This window comes from Cebus imitator, unplaced genomic scaffold, assembly GCF_001604975.1.
Source record: "Cebus imitator isolate Cc_AM_T3 unplaced genomic scaffold, Cebus_imitator-1.0 Scaffold391, whole genome shotgun sequence".
In the NCBI taxonomy this organism is placed as follows: Eukaryota; Metazoa; Chordata; class Mammalia; order Primates; family Cebidae; genus Cebus; species Cebus imitator.
In genome coordinates, this window is record NW_016107706.1 from 2,180,741 (window position 1) to 2,201,909 (window position 21,169).

Below are 21,169 nucleotides of genomic sequence, written 5' to 3' on the forward strand. Positions count from 1 at the left end.
CAGGCTGGAGTGCAGTGGTACAATCACAGCTCTGCTGCCTTGATCTCCTGGGCTCAAGTGATCCTTCCACCTCAGCCTTCCAAGTAGTTGGGAGTATAGGCATGTGCCACCACGCTTGGCTAATTTTTTTTTTTTTTCTGAGATGGACTTTCCCTCTTGTTGCCGAGGCTGGAGTACAATGGCGCGATCTTGACTCACTGCTAACTCTGCCTCTGAGGTTCAAGCAATTCTCCTGCCTCAGCCTCCTGAGTACCTGGGATTACAGGCCCCTGCCACCATGCCTGGCAAATTTTTGTATTTTAGTAGAGATGGGGCTTCACCATGTTGGCCAGGCTGGTCTCAAACTCCTGACCTCAGGTGATCCATCCACCTCAGCCTCCCAAAGTGCTGAGATTATAGGTGTTAGCCATCACACCTGGCCAATTTTTTTTTTTTTTTTTAGTAGTGACGGGGCCTCGCTTTGTTGTCCAGGCTGGTTTCAAACTCCTGAGCTCAAGCAGTCCTTCCTCCTCAGCCTCCCAAAGTGCTGGGATTGCAGGCAGCCAGGTAAGCCACCAAGCCTGGCATTCAAGCGATTTGAAAACACGGTGTTATGACGGTACACCTGCTGTACAAATTCCTAAACCGCATACAGTTGTCTTATTAGTTATAATTTAGTACTGCTACTGAAATTACTAAACATATATTATAGAATAAATCAAATATATAATTATGTTAGTATCTTTAAAAATCAAGAGTTTTAGCATAAGAGAAAGAGACACAAATATAAAACGAAGAAGCAGGCTGGGCACGGTGGCTCACACACTTTGGGAGGCCAAGGTGGGCGGATCATGAGGTCAGGAGATCCAGGCCATCTTGGCTAAGAGGATGAAACCCCATCTCTACTAAAAATACGAAAAATTAGCCGGGCATGGTGGCGTGCGCCTATAGTCCCAGCTACTCGGGAGGCTGAAGCAGGAGAATCACTTGAACCCAGGGAGCAGGGGTTGCAGTGAGTCAAGGTCAAGCCACGGCACTCCAGCCTAGGCAAGAGAGCGAGACTCCGTCTCAAAACAACAACAAAGAAGCTACATAAAAACTTAATGTTGAACTGGAAAAACCAGTAGGGGATTTGGTTTTCTTTATAAAAATATGTCATTTTTAGCTCTGCCCTGCAGTATAGGCTAGAAGTAAAGTACATCCCAGGTGCAGTGAAAACCCACCTAAACTGTGTCTCTAAATACCACTTCCACTAACAGGAACCAGCTACCATACAAAAATGGCTGGTTGCAGGGCTGAGGGAGGACGTGTTCATCATGAGCCTGGAACATTCTGTTGTTCCAAAAAGCTACAGGTTGAGCATCTCTAATCTGAAAAATCTGAATTATGAAATGCCCCAAAATCCGAAATGTTCTGAGCACTGAGATGGCACCACCAGCGGAAGATTCCACACCTGACCTCATGTGCTGGGCGGCAGAGAAAATGCAAGCACAAGACGCAGGGTTTGTTTAGTGTCCCCAAGTTATCAGAAATGCTGTATAAAATTCCCTTTAGGCTATGTGCATAAGCTGTACATGAAACAGAAATGAATTTAATGTTTAGACTTGGTTCTAACCCCAAGATATCCAATTATGTTTATGCAAATATTCCAAAATCCGAAAAAATCCAAAACCCAAAACACTCTGGTGCCAAGCATTTTAGATGAATGCTCAACAAATGCTCCATATCAAAGACCTGTTATTTTAAGGGGTCTCCACAGCCAAACATGAACATTTGAGCATGCGAAAGAATAATAAATGGATTGAAACTACAACAAATCCGTGAGTTCATGATGATACTAAAAAAAATTTATTGGCTACTTTTGGAGGCTGCTAGAGCACCGACTCATTAGTCTGAAAATAGAAATTGCCATTTTGCAATTCCTCATGAAACAGTGGGTGCAGACAATGATCACCAACAACTGCTAAGATTATGAGGTGAGAGGTTCATGGGGAATTTTTTAATAGATGGATCAGGCTAACAACACCTGAACCCAATGATCAATTTTAAATCTTTAAAAGTGGGACAGCCTGAGATTTTATGCCTCCTGGTATGAATGTCATCATAAGCATATACAGGTAATACCTATGATGCCTTCTTTTTTCTTCTTCTTTTTTTTTTTTTTGAGATAGGGTCTTGCTCTGTCACTCAGGCTGAAGTGCAGTGGCATGAACATGGTTCACTGAAGCTTCAACCTCCTGGGCTCAAGAGATCCTCCCACCTCAGCCTCCCAAGTAGCTAGAACACAGGTGTGTACCACCACACCGGCTAAGTTTTCTTTTTTATTGTAGAGCCTGGGTCTTGCCATGTTGCCCAGGTTGATCTCAGACTCCAGGGCCCAAGTGATCACTTGCCTTAGCCTCCCAAAGTGCTGGGATTATAGGTGTGAGCCATTGCATCTGACCTCTATGATATATTCTTGTAAAAAAAAAAAAAATCTAATCTAATCAAACAGTAGAGCTTTAAGGTGGCTATAAAAACATATTAAACATCATCACAAGGCAGCAGCCAGACAAATCCAGAATGTAGGAGATCTCTACAAGACAGAACACCAGGGCTTCTTCAACAAATACATGGTATAAAAGAGAAAAGGGGAGGAAAGGGAGAAATGTTAAGATTACAAAAGAATGAAGAGACACAGTAACCAAAGCAATGCATGGATCTTTTTGATCCCGATTGAAAGAATCCAAATGCATGAAAACACTTTCAGAGGACAGGGACAATGTGAACACAGTCTGGGTATTAGATAATGTAAGAAACTGTTACTTTGTCAGATCTGATCATGACTTGTGATCATATTAAAAAGGAATCCTTATTTGTTACAGACACATTACCAAATATATTCAAATATATTATGTTGAATTTGATTTACTCAGTAAAATGAACATATTTACATATAAATACATTTGGAGTGTTTATTCAAATAATGATTCCACATAGCCAAGTGAATTGAGTTTGAATTTTTTTTTGGAGGGGGGGGTGTTGCAAGTGGGACTATGGAGTTCTGGACTGAAGGAAAGGACTTCTGCAGGCTTATGTGCAATCTTAGAGCCTGTGCTTGAGAGGAAGCATCCTCTCCAGGGAAACATGCCTGGTGTGGGAGTGATAGGGGTCAGCAGTCACCAGGAACCCTGGTTGGCCTCTCTTCCCCTGAAGTGTTGGGCAGCAGGAGGAAGGGCAGTCCCTCTTGCCCTGAGAGTTGTACTGCACCCAGTGAGTAGACACCGAGAGCCGCCATGCTTCAGGGAGCTTTATGTAGGAATGTTCCCAATGGGTGTTTTTTTGACATAATGATGAGGTGGCAAAACTTGGCACTCTTATTTGAAGACCTTATTGAAGTGTTTTATTCTTTCTTTTTTTTTTTTAAGACAGAGTCTCCCTCTATTGCCAGGCTGAAGTGCAGTGGCACGATCTCAGCTCACTAGAACCTCCGCCTCCCTGGTTCAAGTGATTCCCGTCTCAGCCTCCCGAGAAGGTGGTACTACAGGTGCGTGCCACCACGCCCAGGTAATCTTTTGTATTTTAGCAGAGATGGGGTTTCATCATGTTGGCCAGGATGGTGTCGATTTCCTGACCTTGTGATCCACCCCGACCTTGGCCTCCGGAAGTGCTAGGATTACAGGTGTGAGCCACCACGCCTAGCCTATTTATTCTTAAAAAATACGTCTGTTGAAGAGATTACCCAGGCCTCCTTAGTCTACAGGGGGCATGAAGTCCTAGGCAGTAACTGGCTCCAGGAGGTTAATGCCAACAGAACTCGTGTCAATAACAATACGAAAAATGTTGCTGAGCCGATTACAGGCTTATTGTGCATTTCCCAGTCTCAAGCACTATTCTAAGTGCTTTTTACACATTGCCACACTGCAACCTCCAGTGATCCTATGAGATCAGCATTCCTATAATTCCCATTTGACAGATGAAGGCAACAGAGGCTCAGTGAGGTTAAATAACTTGGTCAATTTAGCAGTCAGTGCAACTGCTAAATGGCAAAGCTGGGATTTCATCAGGAAAAGGCCCAGAGACCTTCTCATGTAGGTGCTCAAAAGTGGTGCCTGCCTGGCAAGACAGAGGGCTCAGATGGAGCTCGACATTTTCTTTCTTTGGGGCCACTTACTGCATTCTCAGGGTGGAAGATGTATGAGGCAGGAGAATTGTCGACAATGATCACTTTGCTCAGCTCCCGCCCAAGGCGACTCAGGTCCTTCACGTAGTTCCCACGGTGAAAAACACATGATTCTCTGAAGAGCCGGGCCCGGAACACACCCCAGCGGTCTAGGAGGTCAGCCACAGGGTCTGCATACTGGAAAAGAGGTGTCACGATGAAGGCTGTGTGCTTAAAAGAGCCCCCAAACCCTGACCTACTGCAGCAAGATCCAGATTACTTTTCTTAAAAAGGGGATTTAATAATAAGATGTGTTCAGGATCCTGGTTATTTTCCTCTGTGTACATAAGATTGGCACTGGATTCTTCCATTTCTCTCACATCTAACCCACCAGAAATTGTCAGTTTTAGCTCCAAAAATATCATGACTCCATTTGTATCTCTCTATTTATATTGTCACCGCCCTTAGCCCAGGCCTCTAATCTCTGGCCTGGAATGACTGAGCCTTGTGAAAAAGCTGTCTTTCTCACAGGGCCTCCTTTCTATCCCATTCACCTAGAAGCTGTCAGAGTGGCCAGCAGAAAACATATGTGTGATCGTGTCGCTCCTCTGCTGAAAACTCTCCACTGTCTACACGCTGCACTTGGAGTAAGGCCCACGTTCCTCACTGCCACGTCCCACACGGCCACAGCTGAACGATCTCCATCTGGAGCCACAGTGGTTTTGGGCAGGGTCAGGACCTTTGTACCAGTGTTCCCTCTGCATACATGCTCTCCCCAGCTCCTTGCAGAACCTCTCTCTCCTGGTTTTTCAGGTCCTGACGTCCTCTCCCATCCATCTAGAGCCACCTCTATCTTCCTTTCTGGATCGTTTCCCTCAGAGTGGGGATGCCACGTGAGATTGCTTGAGTTCCTCTCCACTTGTCAGGGTCCAGGCCTGAAACATCCCCACCACCACAACCCAGCACCTCCCAGGGCACCTACCACAAGGGGCTCAGTAAATATGAATTTCATCTGGCATCAATGAGCTGGCTCCAATGAATGGCATGACACTGCCCCCTAGTGGTCCTCTGGGTACTTGGGCCAGACCAGCCCTGGAGTGACAGGTTGGTGCCCAGCTGTCCACTCCCATGGATGCCCATCCACTATCTTGAAGCCCAGGAGCGGGATGGGAGTTTGAGCCCAGCTCACAGTTGGGGTTCATCCTGTCTGGCCCTCTCTTATGACCTGGGGAACTTCCCCCAAAGCAGGCTTGGATAAAGAAATAAAGGGGTTTCTGAGAAAATCCTCATAACTAAATATACCTAAAAGAGTGGGCCACACTGATTGGCTGGGCCTGGAAGAAAGAGGAGCAGTTTCCAAGCCTGACGTGAGGCCAGGCCTCTGCACCAAGACCAAGTGAGGGGTACAACCAGGCAGCAGCGGGGGTCCAGTGACTCTGCCAGGGAGGCAGAGAGCACCTGCGGCTGGTGGTGCTGGGAATGCCAGCGTGGTGGAGAGCAGAGCAAGTGCCAGCACAGTTGTGGGACGTGGGCTGCAGGCAGCAGCTGTGATTCCATGGGGACGTCCTCTCCTCTCCAAGGACATCCTGTAGGATGCAGAGTGCAGGAGCAGCTGTGTTTCCTATTGGCCAGGGGAGGTGAGAGCTTGGGGCCCGACAGTTATCTGCTGGTGAGGCTAGCCAGGGGCCATGTGTGTGGGTTGTAGGCAACTGACTCCAGATCAGGGTGTCCAGTCTTTCAGCTTCCCCGGGCCACAATGGAAGAAGAATTGTTTTGGGCCACACAAAATATGCTACCACTAACAATAGCTGATGAGCTTCAAAAAAAATTGCAAAAAAATCTTCTAAATGTTTAAAGAAAGTTTACAAATTTGTGTGAGGCCACATTTAAAGCTGTCCTGGGCCGCATGCGGCCTGTGGGTCACAGGCTGGACAAGCTTGCTCTAAATGGAAAAAGATGATCCCTTTCCTCATAATCATGAACACCTGTGGTAGCACCTATCTTTCAAGAAAGTGTCTGAGGCCTCCAGGCCTTAGAGGATGAATGTAAAGAATGTAAGCTGCACAAGGGCAGGGACTTTGTCTCTTTTCTTCTCTGCTATATGCCTAGTATATAGTGCTGTGCCTGATACATAACAGGTACTAAGTACATATTTGCTGGGTGAATGAAGGAACGACGAAGCAGATACTGAAAGGCTACGACAGTCAGCTTGATGTTCCTGCAGGCCCCTTGACAGCAGGCAAAGAGGTCCACGGCACCACTACTGCTGGCTGGGAGCTGAGCCCAGAGCCAAGGACGGCGGCATGACCACCCATCAGCAGGACGGGCACATCAGGGAGGAAAGAGGGTTGAAGTCTGCACTGGGAATCTGGTTTGGCTCAGCTAGGCTGGGGTAGCAGCAAGAGAAGGGCTGAAGAGACAGATGGAGGGGCAGGTGCGAGCCGTCCAGGAAGAGAAACCGAACAAGGATGTTTTAGCAAATGCTGGGGACAGTGCCAAGGAAGAGTGTTTTCGATTTTCCCAAATAAAAAACAACTCTCACTTTGCTGCAACTGGTGCAATCTTCCTGTGGATTTCTTTGGTTATCACTTTAGGCTCTTTAGCATCTAGAACGCCGTTGGAAGAGCCACTGCCGCTACAGATAACAATTCGTCTTGCTACCACTCATCTGAAAGATTACCCACTGGGAAGATTGTATTTTCCCCGACGCCTTGTTCTCTTCTTGACATGCAAAAATAAAGACAAGGATCTCGAATCCCACTCCACTGGCTCATGCTCTCAGGCCTGGTGATGAGTCTGGCAGCATTTGTGCAAGTGGGGCTCTCCCTCCCCTCGGTCATCACAGAGATGGACCCGACCAGCAATGGCCAGGCTAGCAAAGCAGTGGAACATGCAGAGGAAGAGAAGGGAGTGTGGGGACCAGGACGCCATCCAGAAGCAGGACATGGCAGAGGAACCTGCGGTGTGATGTCCTGGAGACACGCAAATGTTCAACGTGGGCCCCAGAAAACTCATCTTTGGGACCACTCAGTGTCCCGAGATGCCCATGGAGACAACTGTGGTGCTACCAACAAACGGATGGTGTCAGCCCATCAGAGTCAGCGTGTGGGAACGGTCAAGGCCGACCCTGCCTGCCCCACGCAGCACGGCACCCTGCCACACCTGTGAAGGGGGACACCAAGCCACACTGGGAGGCTTGGGAACCTGCTAGTTTCCTTAAACAGTGGACAGGACAGAGAAACCATTCTGTTTGGTCAGAGCCAGTTTAGATGTTAGGTCAGATTCACACCAAGCTTTAGGATCAAGATGAATCTCAATGATTTTTATCATCATCAATAACATATGTATATATATTTTTGAGATGGACTCTCATTCTGTCACCCAGGGTGGAGCACAGTGGCGTAATCTCAGCTCACTGCAACCTCTGCCTGCTGGGTTCAAGTAATTCTCCTGCCTCAGCCTCCCGAGTAGCTGGGATTACAGGTGCCTGCCACCATGCCCAGCTAATTTTTGTATTTTGAGTAGAGACGGGGTTTCACCATGTTGGACAGGCTGGTCTTGCACTCCTGACCTCGCCCTCCTTGGTCTCCCAAAGTGCTGGGATTACAGGCGTGAGCCACCGTGCCCGGCCTATCATCATCAATAAACAATTATAACAGAAAACAATGAACATCAGGAGTGCTTGCCACGTGACAATGCCCAGCACGGTATGTGGAACAGAGCAAGTGCTCAGTGAAGACTAGCTGTATGTGAATCAGACGTTGCGCTAAGTAAGTCCTTGACGTCTGTGATTTCATGTGATCTAGCCTCAGGGTAGATGGAATTATCTCCAATTTATAGAAGAAACCCAAATGAGAAGTAACTTGCCTCAGACCACACAGCTCACTAGGGCAGTCGGAACTCTCATTCAGCCCATCCATGTGGGTGAGTCTCCAACACTTATCTTTTACTTGCTTCTCCCTCAAATCTGTGAAAGCAAAACCCAAGGACACAGGGGCCTCTAGCTTTTGGTTGACAGTCAATGGTTGAGGAGTACACCATCTTTTGTCTGTAACACTGGACCTGTTTGTGATTCTCTGGACTGTGGACACCCAGCTTCAGGTGGCTGCACACAACAACTTCATGGAGCATTTGTTCTAAGTGCTCCCTGTCACCATGGTAACCCAGAAGCCTTTCAGGCTGGCACCATGCACATGGCCTGCATCCATCCCATCTGGGGTGGGAACCTGTCACCATAGAAATAGCTTCCCCCACCAAAACAAAGGGCTGCTTGACAGATTGGGGGTGGGGTGGAGGGGCTGGGAGTGTGGAGCTGGGAAGCAGGACTCACCTTGGCCAAGCTGGCGGTAAAAAGCACACATTCAAAAAGCTGCCCCATCCTCTGGAGGAACTCGTCCACGTGTGGCCGCTTCAGCACATACACCTGCAATGGCAGGAGACAGCAGGCTGGTCAGATGTGGCAGTTGCTGGGGATGGCCCAGGGCCCAAATGCCCACTGTAGGAAGAACTGCTGCAAAGGTTCCTGCCTCCCTCCCCCAGGCCTGTGCACAGCAGGCAGAGGCCCAGACTATTTGAGGGGCTTTGGAGTCACACATCACTCCTCAGATGGGGCTCCAGAGCTGAGTTCGCTGCAGACGCCCTTCCTAAGGGAAAACGAGAAGCTGACCACGGTGTGGAGGGTCTTCAGGGCCAGCAAGTGGAAGGATTGTACCATGTTTGCGTGTAATGACTCACATCTCATGTGTGTTTCCCAGCACCTGCTGAGGGTTGGGACCTATGTGGGCACAGGCCACACTCTTGGTGTTGTCCTTTAAGAGGTCCAGGCCCAGTCTACTGCCCAGCAGGTCTGGGATTACTCTGGCTGCCACCTCCTGTCCTGGATGGGCATCCCCCTCACTAGGAAGGCCTGGGGTTGACTCACAGGCCCAGCAAAGCCGCAAGAAGAGGCTTTCTTGTAGCTTGGGAAGCTGTCTCTGTGCCACCATAAAGGTTAGGCTTGGTACGTGTCAGGGGATGTGAATCCATCCTATTCTTGGACCCCAGAAGTAATCCATCAGGAGGCGTCTCTGAGCAGAGGGGTGCAAAGAGTAACCTTTTCTAGAATGGCTGGACTCTGTGTACCCTTTTGACCAGGCCAGGCCAGTGGGGAGAAGTGAGGCCAGGCTTCAGACCATACATAGGCTCCTGATTAGGGTGCCTGAATGAATCTGGGGAAACAAGGGTGATGGGAGGGAAGGCGAAGCTGGTGAGAGAACACAGAGGAAGTGGGAGGAGGGAAGAACGAATTCAAACTTGAATAAATTCGGTTTGAAATTAGCCACTTCACTAAAATAAATCAAACTCTTTAAAATTCAATTCAGCATTATTTACTGAGCCCCAGCTCTGAGCTCAGCCTGATGCGGTTGCAAAGACGAATAAAACACAGGCCTTGTCCTTGAAGAGCTCACATTCTAGGGTGGACACATGCAAAAACATATAAAAATAAACACGGTATAATGAAAATCGCAGTAGAGGGATACATTATGGACAATTAACTCCCCTCACAAGGAGAGGGGATCATGGAAGACAACATTTGGCCTGGACCTTGAAGGATAAATAGGAGTTCACCAGGCCAATAAGGATGAGAAGAAGTGAGCTTCCAGGCAGAGAAAAACAGTAGGAGCATGAGACCCGAAGCCTGAGGTTACTTGGGATGTTAGAGAGCAGCCAGGCTGTGCGCCCAGCCGTCAGAGGCAGTGAGAGAAGTGGGGGCAGCAGGGTTGGGAGAGGACGTGGCTGAAGATGAAGTGAGAGGCAGGTCATGGTGGGCACGTTAGGGCCTTGAATGGCAGAGGGAGCAGGTGAGAATGGCGGGAGGAGCAGAGGGGAGATGGGAGCTCTGCACCACATGCTGGGTGTGCTGCTGGCTGAGGAATTCTACACAGAACAAAGTCATTTTCAAGGTGCCAGAAGCAGGAGCTCAACAGGGCCAGGAATCACTGGGAAACTTATGGGTGACTGGAAGAAGGAGGTGGACAGGGGTCTGGAGGAACAGGATGTCACAGAGTGGGTTTCAACACAGCTCTGGGGATCTGGGAGGCTGGGGTGGCGCTGAGGGCAGGGCCTGTGGCTGCAACAGTTCCAGATTCCCACTCTGTCCACAAGACTCCTCGTTGCCAGCAAATGGGTGTGGCCTGTGGTCCTCAGTCTCTCTGGGAGTCCTGCTTGGAAAGCAAGCTTTGCTACATGCAAAGGGCAGGAGACTGATTTGGGAACTCTGGCGTTGGTGCCTCTGGCAGAGAGGGGGAGTCCTGAGCCCGGATGCCGGCGTCCAGGCCCGCGTCCCTGTGCAAGTAACCAAGAATAGGCCCATTGGGACCTGCACAGCCTATCCTGGATTACTTGAACGAGGCCACGGCCTTCGCCAGGGCTTTGGTCCTCCTGCCCTTGGCGCCTGTGGTTTCATTCCCTCGGGAGAGAATTTCTGACCTCAGCCCTGGGACCTTGTGGTATCACAGCACAGGCAAGATGGAGGAGCTACAGTGGCTCCTGCAAGAATGGGTCAGCAGTGGGCAGGCCGGTCACGCTTACAGTCATATGGTACGAAGGATTAATTTCTCTCCTAATTCTTGCCATGCCATTGGGCAGCCTCTCCTTTGTCTCATCATGAGCACTATGTAACACAAGCCAAGATGATCCATGCAGAAGCCTTAACTGCTTCTCAGATGCAGAGTTAATTCAGTTGATGCTTTTGCAAATGTTAAATGCCCAAGTGCCTGTCGTTTTGGCTCTGTGATGGCTTTTAAAAGCATGAAGTGTGGAAACACTAGGGAAAAAGCTGCCTCTCCCAGGGACTATTTCCTGGCAGGACATCCTGGAGAATAAGCAAGAAAGCAAGGACATGGGAGAAAAGAGACTTGGGCCAGGAGGCAGGAGACTGGAATTTTCATTTTAATTCTTCCCATTCTATGACCCTGAACTAATCCCTTCCCCGGTGGAGCCTTAGTTTCTCCATCTAGACAATGAGGTGGTTGGACCAGCTGATTCCCAAGCCTTCACCAGTTCTGACACCTCACACTTAAGAACCAAAGACTACTGACATTGCTAAGAAAAGACATCCTGTTGTAACTCAAGTACCAAGGAAGTTGCCTTCCTGAGCTATCAGGCCAGATACTCTCCCTTTAAGACCTTAGACTTGACAAGGAATATGGTTAGATCCTCCCTGTGGAAAACCTGACGAAAGCTCCCCGGCTTCAACCTCTAAGGCTACTTTTCCTACAACGTTTCCAATTTGTTCATAAATGAAGCTATTTCCGGAAAAGCTTTATGCAGATAAGGAAAAAAAAAATCAGAAGCAACGAAGACAAAGACGCATGCCAACTGACTACGACATCTTTATTCATAGCAGCCTGCGGATCCGAAAACTCACACCCTCCCCCCTTTTTCTTTTGGGCTGGGTATTTGCTAAAGATTCACTGGAGAAAACGATGCAGGAATGATAAGATCAGTCTGGCGCAGCTGGCATTGAAAATGGACACTTTTTCCCGAGAATCCACCATAAGTGGGTGACTTGTGGCATTTTCCTGCTGCCTGTTAGGAAAGTAGCTGAAAGCAATCACATGAGGAAGTGAATTAGACCATCACGCTAGGCCAGTGGGGATATGGAAACTTCTGAAAGTCTGCTTCAAATCAAAGAACTGTTTGAACTTGTAACCACGCCTAATATTTACGGCTATCGTTTTCCTTATAATCTCAGTATAAAATAAATTCATTGGAGTGAAAAAAAGCAGAAAAACATTGTATTTATTACAGTATGCTTCCTTTTGATTCAGTAATTATTACTGAAATGAGAATTTAGAAATAAAGTTCATAGGATATGTAATTACTAAAAAATCTTAACTGAAACTCAAATTTCGTGTCAATTTCTTACCTGATGTATAGTTCCATCGATTTCAACCGGAACAATAAAATCAGCATTACTAATAGGCTAGAGAGAAAAGAGACTGTAATTAATATGTCTGAAAGAACAAAAAAACCCTGGAAATTTTAGCAAGAAAAAAGCTTGCCTGGACCAATGCTTTGGTTATTGGAAAAAACAGTTCAGGAGGAGGATGCTGACGCATGCCTTGGTTCCTTAAAATAAGCACAAGCAGGAAAGCACATTATTTTCCATTCTGAATGTCATTACATTTTCAGCATCTTGATCCCAATATCACCTGCCTGGCCTCAACCAAAATGTGTGGCACTGCCCGGCCAGAGGATGGGGCTCCTGAAAACTCCAGCTCTTGCCCCGGGTCCTGCTGGGGTGACAGGGAACCACGCTAGCCACCAGAGGGAGAAGCTGAGCACCTGATGGGCTCAGAGGACAGTGCTGCTTGAGGGAAAACTGTACTTGGACCCACAACTGGGGGCTGCCCTGTGATGGGCTGCTCAGCTGATGCTGGCCACATGGACTCAAAGCAGTGCCAAAGCCATGTGGGGGTAAAGTCAGAGGCCACAGGCCACACCCTGGGGTAGGCTCTTCTCCCCTGAATCTGTTTCTCCTCTCTTCCTTAGCTACTATGATGGGTCTGATGCATGCCCATGGCCCCAACCAATCCTGAGAATCAGTGATTTCAGGCCCTCCCAGGTAGCCTGGCAGCAGTTCCTGCCTTGGGTGGGGGTGGAGAGCCAGCCCACCCTATACTGCTCTGCTCCAATGAACACAACATCTAGCACACCCACAAACTTCTGGATATTTAAAATAACTCTTTCACAATATTAATGACATTTAACATGCAAATAAGATTCTTCCGCAGTCATTGTGTTCTCAACGGTGAACTTACACACAGTTCTCAATGGAATTCCACAAATTAGGTACAAAACTACTTAAATGAACAGGCCCAACTGAATCATCAGCCTGCCAACCCCTGGACAAGAGGGGAGAGACAGAAGGAAGGAGAAGGTGTGTGGGGTGGCCACTGGGCGGGGGTGGGGGAACAGCATCTCCAGTCAGACTCTGAACTGAGGTCTGCTTTTAAGCCCGTCACAGTACACACAAACCCTCTTCACTGATACATAAACTCAAAACAAAACAAAATAAAAAACGTGGACAATGCTACATCACGGCACCATTACTAAGCACTTAGCTTACGCCCACTGTTTACTCCCAGAGTTGGAAGGCCAAGGATGAGTTCAATATCATGTAATTTCACAACTAAAATCAGAATCATACTAAAAAACAAGAGGAAAGACCAAAAGAAGAGACTCTCCCAAGGCATTAGATTATGGAACCACATTCCGCAGAGTATATTAAAAGAGAAAAATCATTCTCCAGCTCACAGCAAGCACCGTCCTTCCCCTCCCCTCTCCCGGTGGCGTAAAGGAGGCCCTGGTACGGCCAGGGGTCTTCTCTTGGGATCCATGAGGCTGTGCGTTGTACAAACATATGTTTTCAAGGGGGAGAGCGTTTATAGCTTTCAGATTCTCAAAGGGCTTTGAAATGCCCAGAACTTTAAAAAACACAAAGAATATTCTGGTTGCAAATGTAGGCAGGCCAGGGGAGGGAAGAAATGAGATGTCATTCACATTAGCTCATGGCATCAATGCCCTCTCAGCAGGCCCTAGAGACAGTGGGAGTGCCAAGGCCCTGCCTTTGGAGCCAGGAACCCTCAGTAGCATTGGGTCATCTGGCCAGTGTTCCCCACACTCCCACAGCTGCTTGGGAGGAGGTTCTCTATGCTGTGATGGCAACCGACCCCTGCTCTGAAGGGCTTTCTTTCACACAGACTTGGAAAAGTCCTGAGCAACTTGCCCATGGGGGAGAAACGGCTTCCAATGCTGTCTAGGGTTAAGCTGGGACACAAGGTCACCATATCCCCTGGATCAACACTGGAAGGGCCTGGCCCTCAAGTGCCAGGGAATAAGGTAATCCCTGCATGCCCCAGTGGCCAGAACAAGGCCATTTCTCACTGCTAGAGGCCATTTCTCTTCTCCACTCTCCAAAGGACTCAAAGATGGGCTCTGTCCTATCAAAAAAGGTCTCCGTTTAGTGAGAACAAAGAAGGATGTTTCTGGTAGAAAGGTGTTCAGGCATATTTGACAGCTCTTCTGCTTCCTACAACCTGTAAGGAAAGAGTATGGTTCATGTGAGACACACACCCCATCATGGATGGTGACCTTCATGTCTCTCAGTGAAGGGGAGTCCCAGGCTGGAGGGGAAAGAGGCGTGCGGTATAATGATAGAGCAGTCCCATCACCAGAAATAACCCAAAGAAAACAAGACCAGAATCCTAAACACCTGCTTGTTTCCCCCAACACACCAACCCACCATTTCCAATCTTTCATCATTTGCCTCTTTTAAACAATTTATTTCACGTAAAAAAAAAAAAAAAAAAAAAAAAAAGGTTAATTAACTCAATCTTTAACAGTGTTGCCACAGGTCTTCCTGCATGGAGGCCATTTCTGCTGTTTTTCCAGCAGGAAGACGGAGATCAGGGAAGGTGACAGGAAGGAAGAGCATCTGCCCTCCACACCCTTCAGGAGGCAAGTCCCGAAGGTAGGTGCTCATTTAGCTGTGAAGCTTGTAAAAAACCCCAGCCACCTCTTGTCAGGAAGATGCTCAAAGTAAGTGGATGAATCTGTTCAGATGCCCTGAAGTCTAGAAGTCTTCTTCAGAGTTGGGCATCTTTCAAAAATCAATCTGGGAAAATCTCCAGGATACGCGGTCATCTGACAGTTTCCAACAGAGCCCTCTTGGCCTCCCAATAAAACGCAGAGCACTCTGGTCATCTTGACAAATACAAACAGTGTCCTGAGGGCATGAGTCCCTCATGCCACCCAAAAAGTATTTCTGCAGGGTTTAGAATATATTGAAAAATGCAAACCTCCTAAGTAAGAATGATCCCAGTGATGTTGGTAGCTTAGTGTTTTCTTTCCAGACTAATTATGTTAATATTCAACTACTTTCGTTAATGTTCACCTGGGTTAATAAGCAGCTGCTGGGATTTCTACATGAAGAGTGAAGTCACACATTTTTATTTTCCATTTTCCCATACAACGGTGATCAAATCACAAAGATCCAGATTGTTTTTATGTTGATTTACCTTAAACGAACTGTGCACCAATGTTTCATCTAAATCAATGACCACACATTTCTTTCCATAGTCAAGCACCGTCACCTCTGGAAGGAGGTACTTAGCTGGCGGCTAAAAGGGAAAAATAAATCAGTATTACCTTTATGTAAAAGACAAACCAACCAGTATTGTATTATGCTATTTACGTTATTAAGGGTATTAATGAAAACAAACATTTAAATGCTTGGTCAAGCATGTAATGGACTTTTATTAAGAACAATAGGAATAAACAGTTTGCAACTGAAGTTCTACCAAATACTGTGCCACTATTTGAATGACTACTATGAAGTCCTCGGCTTTGGAACCAGACAAACCTGGTTTTGATCATCAGCCCTGTCACTTTCTTGGTTGTAAATTGGGACAATAACACCTAGCATGAAAGGCTGTTACCAGTTATGATGGCAGTAACACACCCAGTATTTTGCCTCGCACATATATTGGTGGCTACAATTAGTATTAAAATGGATTACACAAGAATGAGTATTTAATTACAATAGGTACTGTTAAATGGAGGTCTCTTTCGTGGGGTCATATTTTGCCTGAAATTCACTGTGGCACACATGTAGAGTTTAGAGCTATGTTGGAATCACATAATTTCTTTTCTTTCTTTCTTTTTTTTTTTTTTGTGACAGATTTTTAAAAAACTTGAAGAGGAACTATAGGCCTACCAGCAAAATGCAGGCTAGAGTTACCCCAACACTAGGAAACAAAACTAATCCAGGTACACTCCCGCCTCGTGCTGCCACACGGGTGTAATACTGAGCAATGTGTTATTTTTACCTCTTGGATTCTCTGCCTCTGAAAGTTATACTTTAATCCACATGTTGTGTGTTGACCAAACAATCTATTTATGTGTCTTTGTAGCAGGTGACTCAAATCTTGTGATAAAGAAGTCATAAAGAGTTAATAAAATGCTGGCTATCTTCAGCCAACCATAAAATGCTAAGTATTTTCAACCAACCTCACTCAATTTAGAGTATTTATTTCTTTAGGCTTTGCCTCATTCTAGAAATGATCTTAAGTATTTTAGTCAGCTGTGTGGCATATTAAATATCCAATATTAACTAATTAATTTTCTGACTTACAAAGAAGGTCATACTCTCTTTAATATTTGATGCAAAACAAAACACAAGGAAATCTATTCTGAGCCCCTGAAGAATGGACAATTTAGTTCATCAAATAAAACAAGAAAAAAATAAAATATAATTGTATTTCCTTTTACATGGCTATTTCCTCTATTTTTTGGTTCAAGCTGAAAGTTAGTCAATGACCAAAAAGTTAATTTTGGACATCAGCTGGTTCAATAGTGAATGTAACATAGGCAATCAATAGGTTAGGTACATTTGCCAAGTACAATGATCATCTTGGCAGAGAGGGACTGTCCAGGGTTGCCCAGGAAGAGGCTACATGTGGAGACACGAGTGTTTCTAACTTCAGAGGGTTCTCTCTAGAGAGCGTGGGTGTTTCTTCCCTGCCAACGTCATCCAGAAGTAAAAGACTTTGTGGCCTCCCACCTCTCTCAGCTGGAAGCAATCCTCCCTAACCCTGCAGCACTGGGAAGGGATGTGGGGATGTATCTTGGAGACAGGCATGGAATTAGAGGACCTAGAAAGGACTCTATCCTTTATTACAAACCAGTGAGTCAGCAGGTTATTTAAAAAATTAAATTTGCAAAGTTCTGTATCAAAGGGTGTTTTAAAAAGGCAGAGTGTGATGGGCTAAGTAAAGACAGTAGAGAGGATGGGGGTCATTTCTGTTGTTTGGGACAGAGCAGAAAGCCTGCTTGTGACCAGAATAAAAGTTGTTTTAATTTTTATTACACAATTAGTTAACATAAAAATACATTCTCATTGTAAAGATTATAGACACCTGAGAGTAAAATGCAATCATTCTCTTTTCCATGTCTCCCTTTTTACTTTACTATCTATCCAGTCCTTTTCCTATACGTTTATGAACTACTGAAACATTTTAACTTATTAATTTAATTGTTAGCCTGGAAAATAAGGATCTAGAAATTCTATCCCTAGCATCTCTGAAAACATCAAAGATCTGCCAAAAGTGGCTCATTTTCCAAACCCAAGAATAAAGATTACTTTCTTAGCACAGTTAACCCACACTTTACAGGCATTACAGAAAGTAAAACACTTCACGGTACTGTCTAAGAAAGAAAAGATGGAGAAGGATAAAAAGGGTGAGACTCATATTAAGCAAGCTACTGATTTTAACTTGTGCTGCAGGGAACAAGGCTAAGCTGGGGGGCAACAGGCTAGGAGGTTCCATTAATCCTCTGCTGTTTCCTAAATGCATACAGCTTCCTGGGAGCTTGGCTTTAGATTAATGCAAATTCTTCAGCCCATGGGTAAGAATTCTTTGGGACAGCTGCGTCCTTGGAAATGTAAGGATGCTATATAATGGCAATACACAGTGCTTTGTTGCTTCAATTGATCTGTTCAGGTGATGCTTGAATCATTACCAAAGAAATGACCTGAACCAAGTTTTCTCTGAGGTCTTCATAAAGCTGAAGAACAAGAGACATACCAGTCATATCAGGAAAGGTCTTTCTTATACAAAATGACTTGTTCAAATGTACACAAAGAGCAGTTCTGGGCGGTGGGTGGAGGAGGAAAAGACCATGGCTTGTCATCCACGATTTGGGAATGGTATTCATCCCTATTCTCTTCCTGGGAGTAAATCTGAAATTTCCTGTCCTTGGCAGACAACTGGCAGCCGTGAATAGTTAACACTAAGCTTATTTCCTCTTGGAGTGCCCACCCCACAAACTCATAAATCTTACAGATGTAGCACCTCTTCCTGTACATTGGATTATTGTTTCCTTACTTAAGATTTCTCAGGCTCAAGGTCTGCACGCTGTGCTCCCCAAGCCCTCAGAGCTCAGGGCAGATGTCAGGGCCTAACATGGCGGGGAGCAAGAGGAACTCTAGACTGGTTTTAATTAGAATAGCTATCATGCTTGTACGTGCTTCATAATGTTTTCGTGGAAAGAAGTGTACTACTGCTGTATTAAAAGCCTTAGACAAACAGCATAGAAACATAGCTGTTAGAAAACAAGTCCTCTCCCCTTTGAGTATTTTTATGGCTGTTACGCTGCCAGCGTCACGTTTGGGGGCATCAGTGTGGGGTGTAATTTAAGCAAAGTGTGGGATCGGTAGGACTCAGGTCACAGCCCAGTGGCATTCCTCACTGGGGCCAAGGCATTCTAATGCTCACCTCAAGCCTTAACCATCCATACTTGGTTTCAAACTTTCCTTCCCTCTGCATCTTTTCTTTATTCTTCAACACCTTTCACCAAAGAGCCCATGAAGCTTCCTAGTAAATCCCAGCCCGCAGTCGGGAGGTGAATGATACTAATGGTAAAGATAAAGATGTCATTCCCCTTAGGTGTGCAAAACATGATTACTCAACAAATGGTGCTGGGATAACTCAGTAGCCACTTGGGAAAAAAGATAGTTTCCTACTTCATGCCTTACACCAACATACATGCCAAATGGATCGAAGATTTAAAGGTGTAATGGTGAAACGATTAAAAACTGTTAAAATACTAGAAGAAAATATAAAATTAGAGAACATAAAGGATGACATTAATATTTATTTAAATAAAACTAAAGCTTCCTTGTGGCCAAAATAATTATAAATAAATAAGGCCAAAAGATATATCATACATCTGGGGAAAAGGACTAATTGCCTTAAAATTTAAAACAATAAGCATCACAGCATAAAAAACAAGAAGAAATGAATAGAGAAGAAGAAAGATAGCCAATGAACTTGTGAAAAGCTGCCCAAACTGAGTCATAAAGAAATGCAAATCAAAGTAATAAATTGATACCAATCTTTTTTTTGAGACAGGGCCTGGCTCTCTAGGCCAGGCTAAAGTGCAGTGGTACCATCTCGGCTCACTGCAACCTCCGCCTCCCAGGCTCAAGCAATCTTCCCAAGTAGTTGGGACTACAGGCCCGTGACACCATGCCCGGTTAACTTTTTGTATTTTTTTATAGAGATGGGGTTTCATGATCCTCCCAAGAAGCTGAGACTACAGGCACATGCCACCATGCTCAGTTAATTTTTTGTATATTTTATAGAGATAGCGTTTCACCATGTTGCCCAGGCTGGTTGCAGACTTCTGAGTTCAAGCAATCCGCCCTCTGCGGCCTCCCCAAGCGCTGAGTTTACAGGTGTGAGTCACTGCGCCCGGCCTGATACCATTCATTACTTTCAGATTAGCAAAGATTGAAACATTTGATAATCATTTTCAGGAAGGCTAGGAGGCAATCTCATAGATACTTCATGGGAATGTAAATTAGCATAGGCTTTTGGAGGACAATTTGGCTTTAATGTACCAATACTGTAAAATATATCCTTTGACCTAGCATTTCCACAGATAGAAACTGATCACAAACAAGTCCACAAGCACACAGAAATGAGGATTTTTTTTTTTTTTTGGAGACAGAGTCTCACTCTGTTGCCCAGACTGGAGTGTAATGGTACTGTCTTGGCTCACTGCAACCTCCACCTCCCTAGTCAAGCGATTCTCCTGCTTCAGACTCCAGAGTAGCTGGGACTACAGGTGTGTGCCACAACATTCAGCTAATTTTTTTTTGTATTTTTAGTAGAGATGTGGTTTCACCATCTTGGCCGGGCTGGTCTGGATCTCCTGACCTCGTGATCCGCCTGCCTCGGCCTCCCAAAGTGCTGGGATTACAGGCATGAGCCACTGTGCCCGGCCAAAATGAGGATATTTTTAAGAGAAATATTTATAATAGCACAAAAGTGCTATTATAAATGCCATCAATGAAATATAAAACAATGAGGTAGATATATACCTACTAATATTTGGAAAGATGTTTAAGACATCTTGTTAGAAAACAACAAGCAATTTGCAGAATGGTGGATACAACACAACTTCATTTATGTAAATATGTTTGTGTTTGTCTGGAAAACTTCTGGAAGGATACATGACATGCATTAAAAGTGGTTATTCTAGGTAGTAGGATTATGTTGAGGGATATTTTCCTTTTACTTTAATCTTTCAGCTTCATTTACGTATGTATTTCCACAGGTGTTAATCCCAAATCTTGCAATATTTAAAAATTAACCATGAGCTTGAATTATTGGTTAGTAAAAAATTAGAAGACCAAACCTACATATACAAACAGGGCAGCACACAAATGAAAAAAGAGGGGTGAGGTGACAGGGACAGATGGGGACCCCAGCTGGAGCTGCTCTGGTTACAGGCTTAGAGGCATTCTTTAGCTTCAGCGCCTGAAGAAAGCTTGCAGGTTGTGGTATCTAGTTTGGAGGCTCAGCACAAGCCTGGATTTCTGGTCCTGTATATGGCACCCTAAGCTCTCAGGGCTCCCAGCACTGACCAGGTCCCCCAGAGGTTCAGAAAGGCCAGGATCACTCTGCTTATGTAATCTGGGGCCTTTCCAGGTAGGTGCAGATTTTGCAGGGGCTCCCAAGACTTGATTCCAGTGTTTAGCTGGCCCGGGATGGACTTGGGATCAATCCTATATGCAAAGCAGGCAGTGGAGATCACACTGTACCCACTGCTTTTCTGGAGCTCATCATTCAAAAATGCAAGTGCCTTCAGCTCAGCTTTGTTTCTTCGGGCAAATAGTTCAGAGGTTCACATGGCCTGACCCAACAACATCTCATGTGTAGGACAGTCAGCAGTTTATTGATCTATTACTAGGATCAATTACATAAGGAATTTTCTTGTTTATCTTATTTCAGAATTCTGTACATGGCTGAGTTTAGATTTGTGGGAAAAGGGTCTGTTTCTTCAGAGGGGTTTTAGTACTGACAAGTGCTTTTGTTCTGCACTTAACTTTGCACATGGCTGCCAATTAGCTTTAGGAAAAAACAGTAATAGTGATCTTGAAGGTAGAAGGAGAGATGGTACCTGCCATCTGTTTAATGTAGGTACCTTTGAAGGAAA

The 21,169-nt window shown here is 45.6% G+C and overlaps 1 protein-coding gene across 2 annotated transcripts in view; it reads right to left on the reverse strand.

Annotated features, from left to right (window-relative positions):
* CTDSPL (CTD small phosphatase like) overlaps positions 1-21,169 on the reverse strand; it is a 124,039-nt gene that overhangs the window by 2,510 nt on the left and 100,360 nt on the right. For both annotated transcript variants that reach the window (XM_037731319.1, XM_017508434.2), the window contains 4 exons: positions 15,184-15,285; positions 12,030-12,086; positions 8,451-8,543; positions 4,133-4,318 (listed from right to left, as the gene is read on the reverse strand). In XM_037731319.1, coding sequence (XP_037587247.1) covers positions 4,133-4,318; positions 8,451-8,543; positions 12,030-12,086; positions 15,184-15,285 — 438 coding nt within the window. The remainder of the gene's footprint in view (positions 1-4,132; positions 4,319-8,450; positions 8,544-12,029; positions 12,087-15,183; positions 15,286-21,169) is intronic.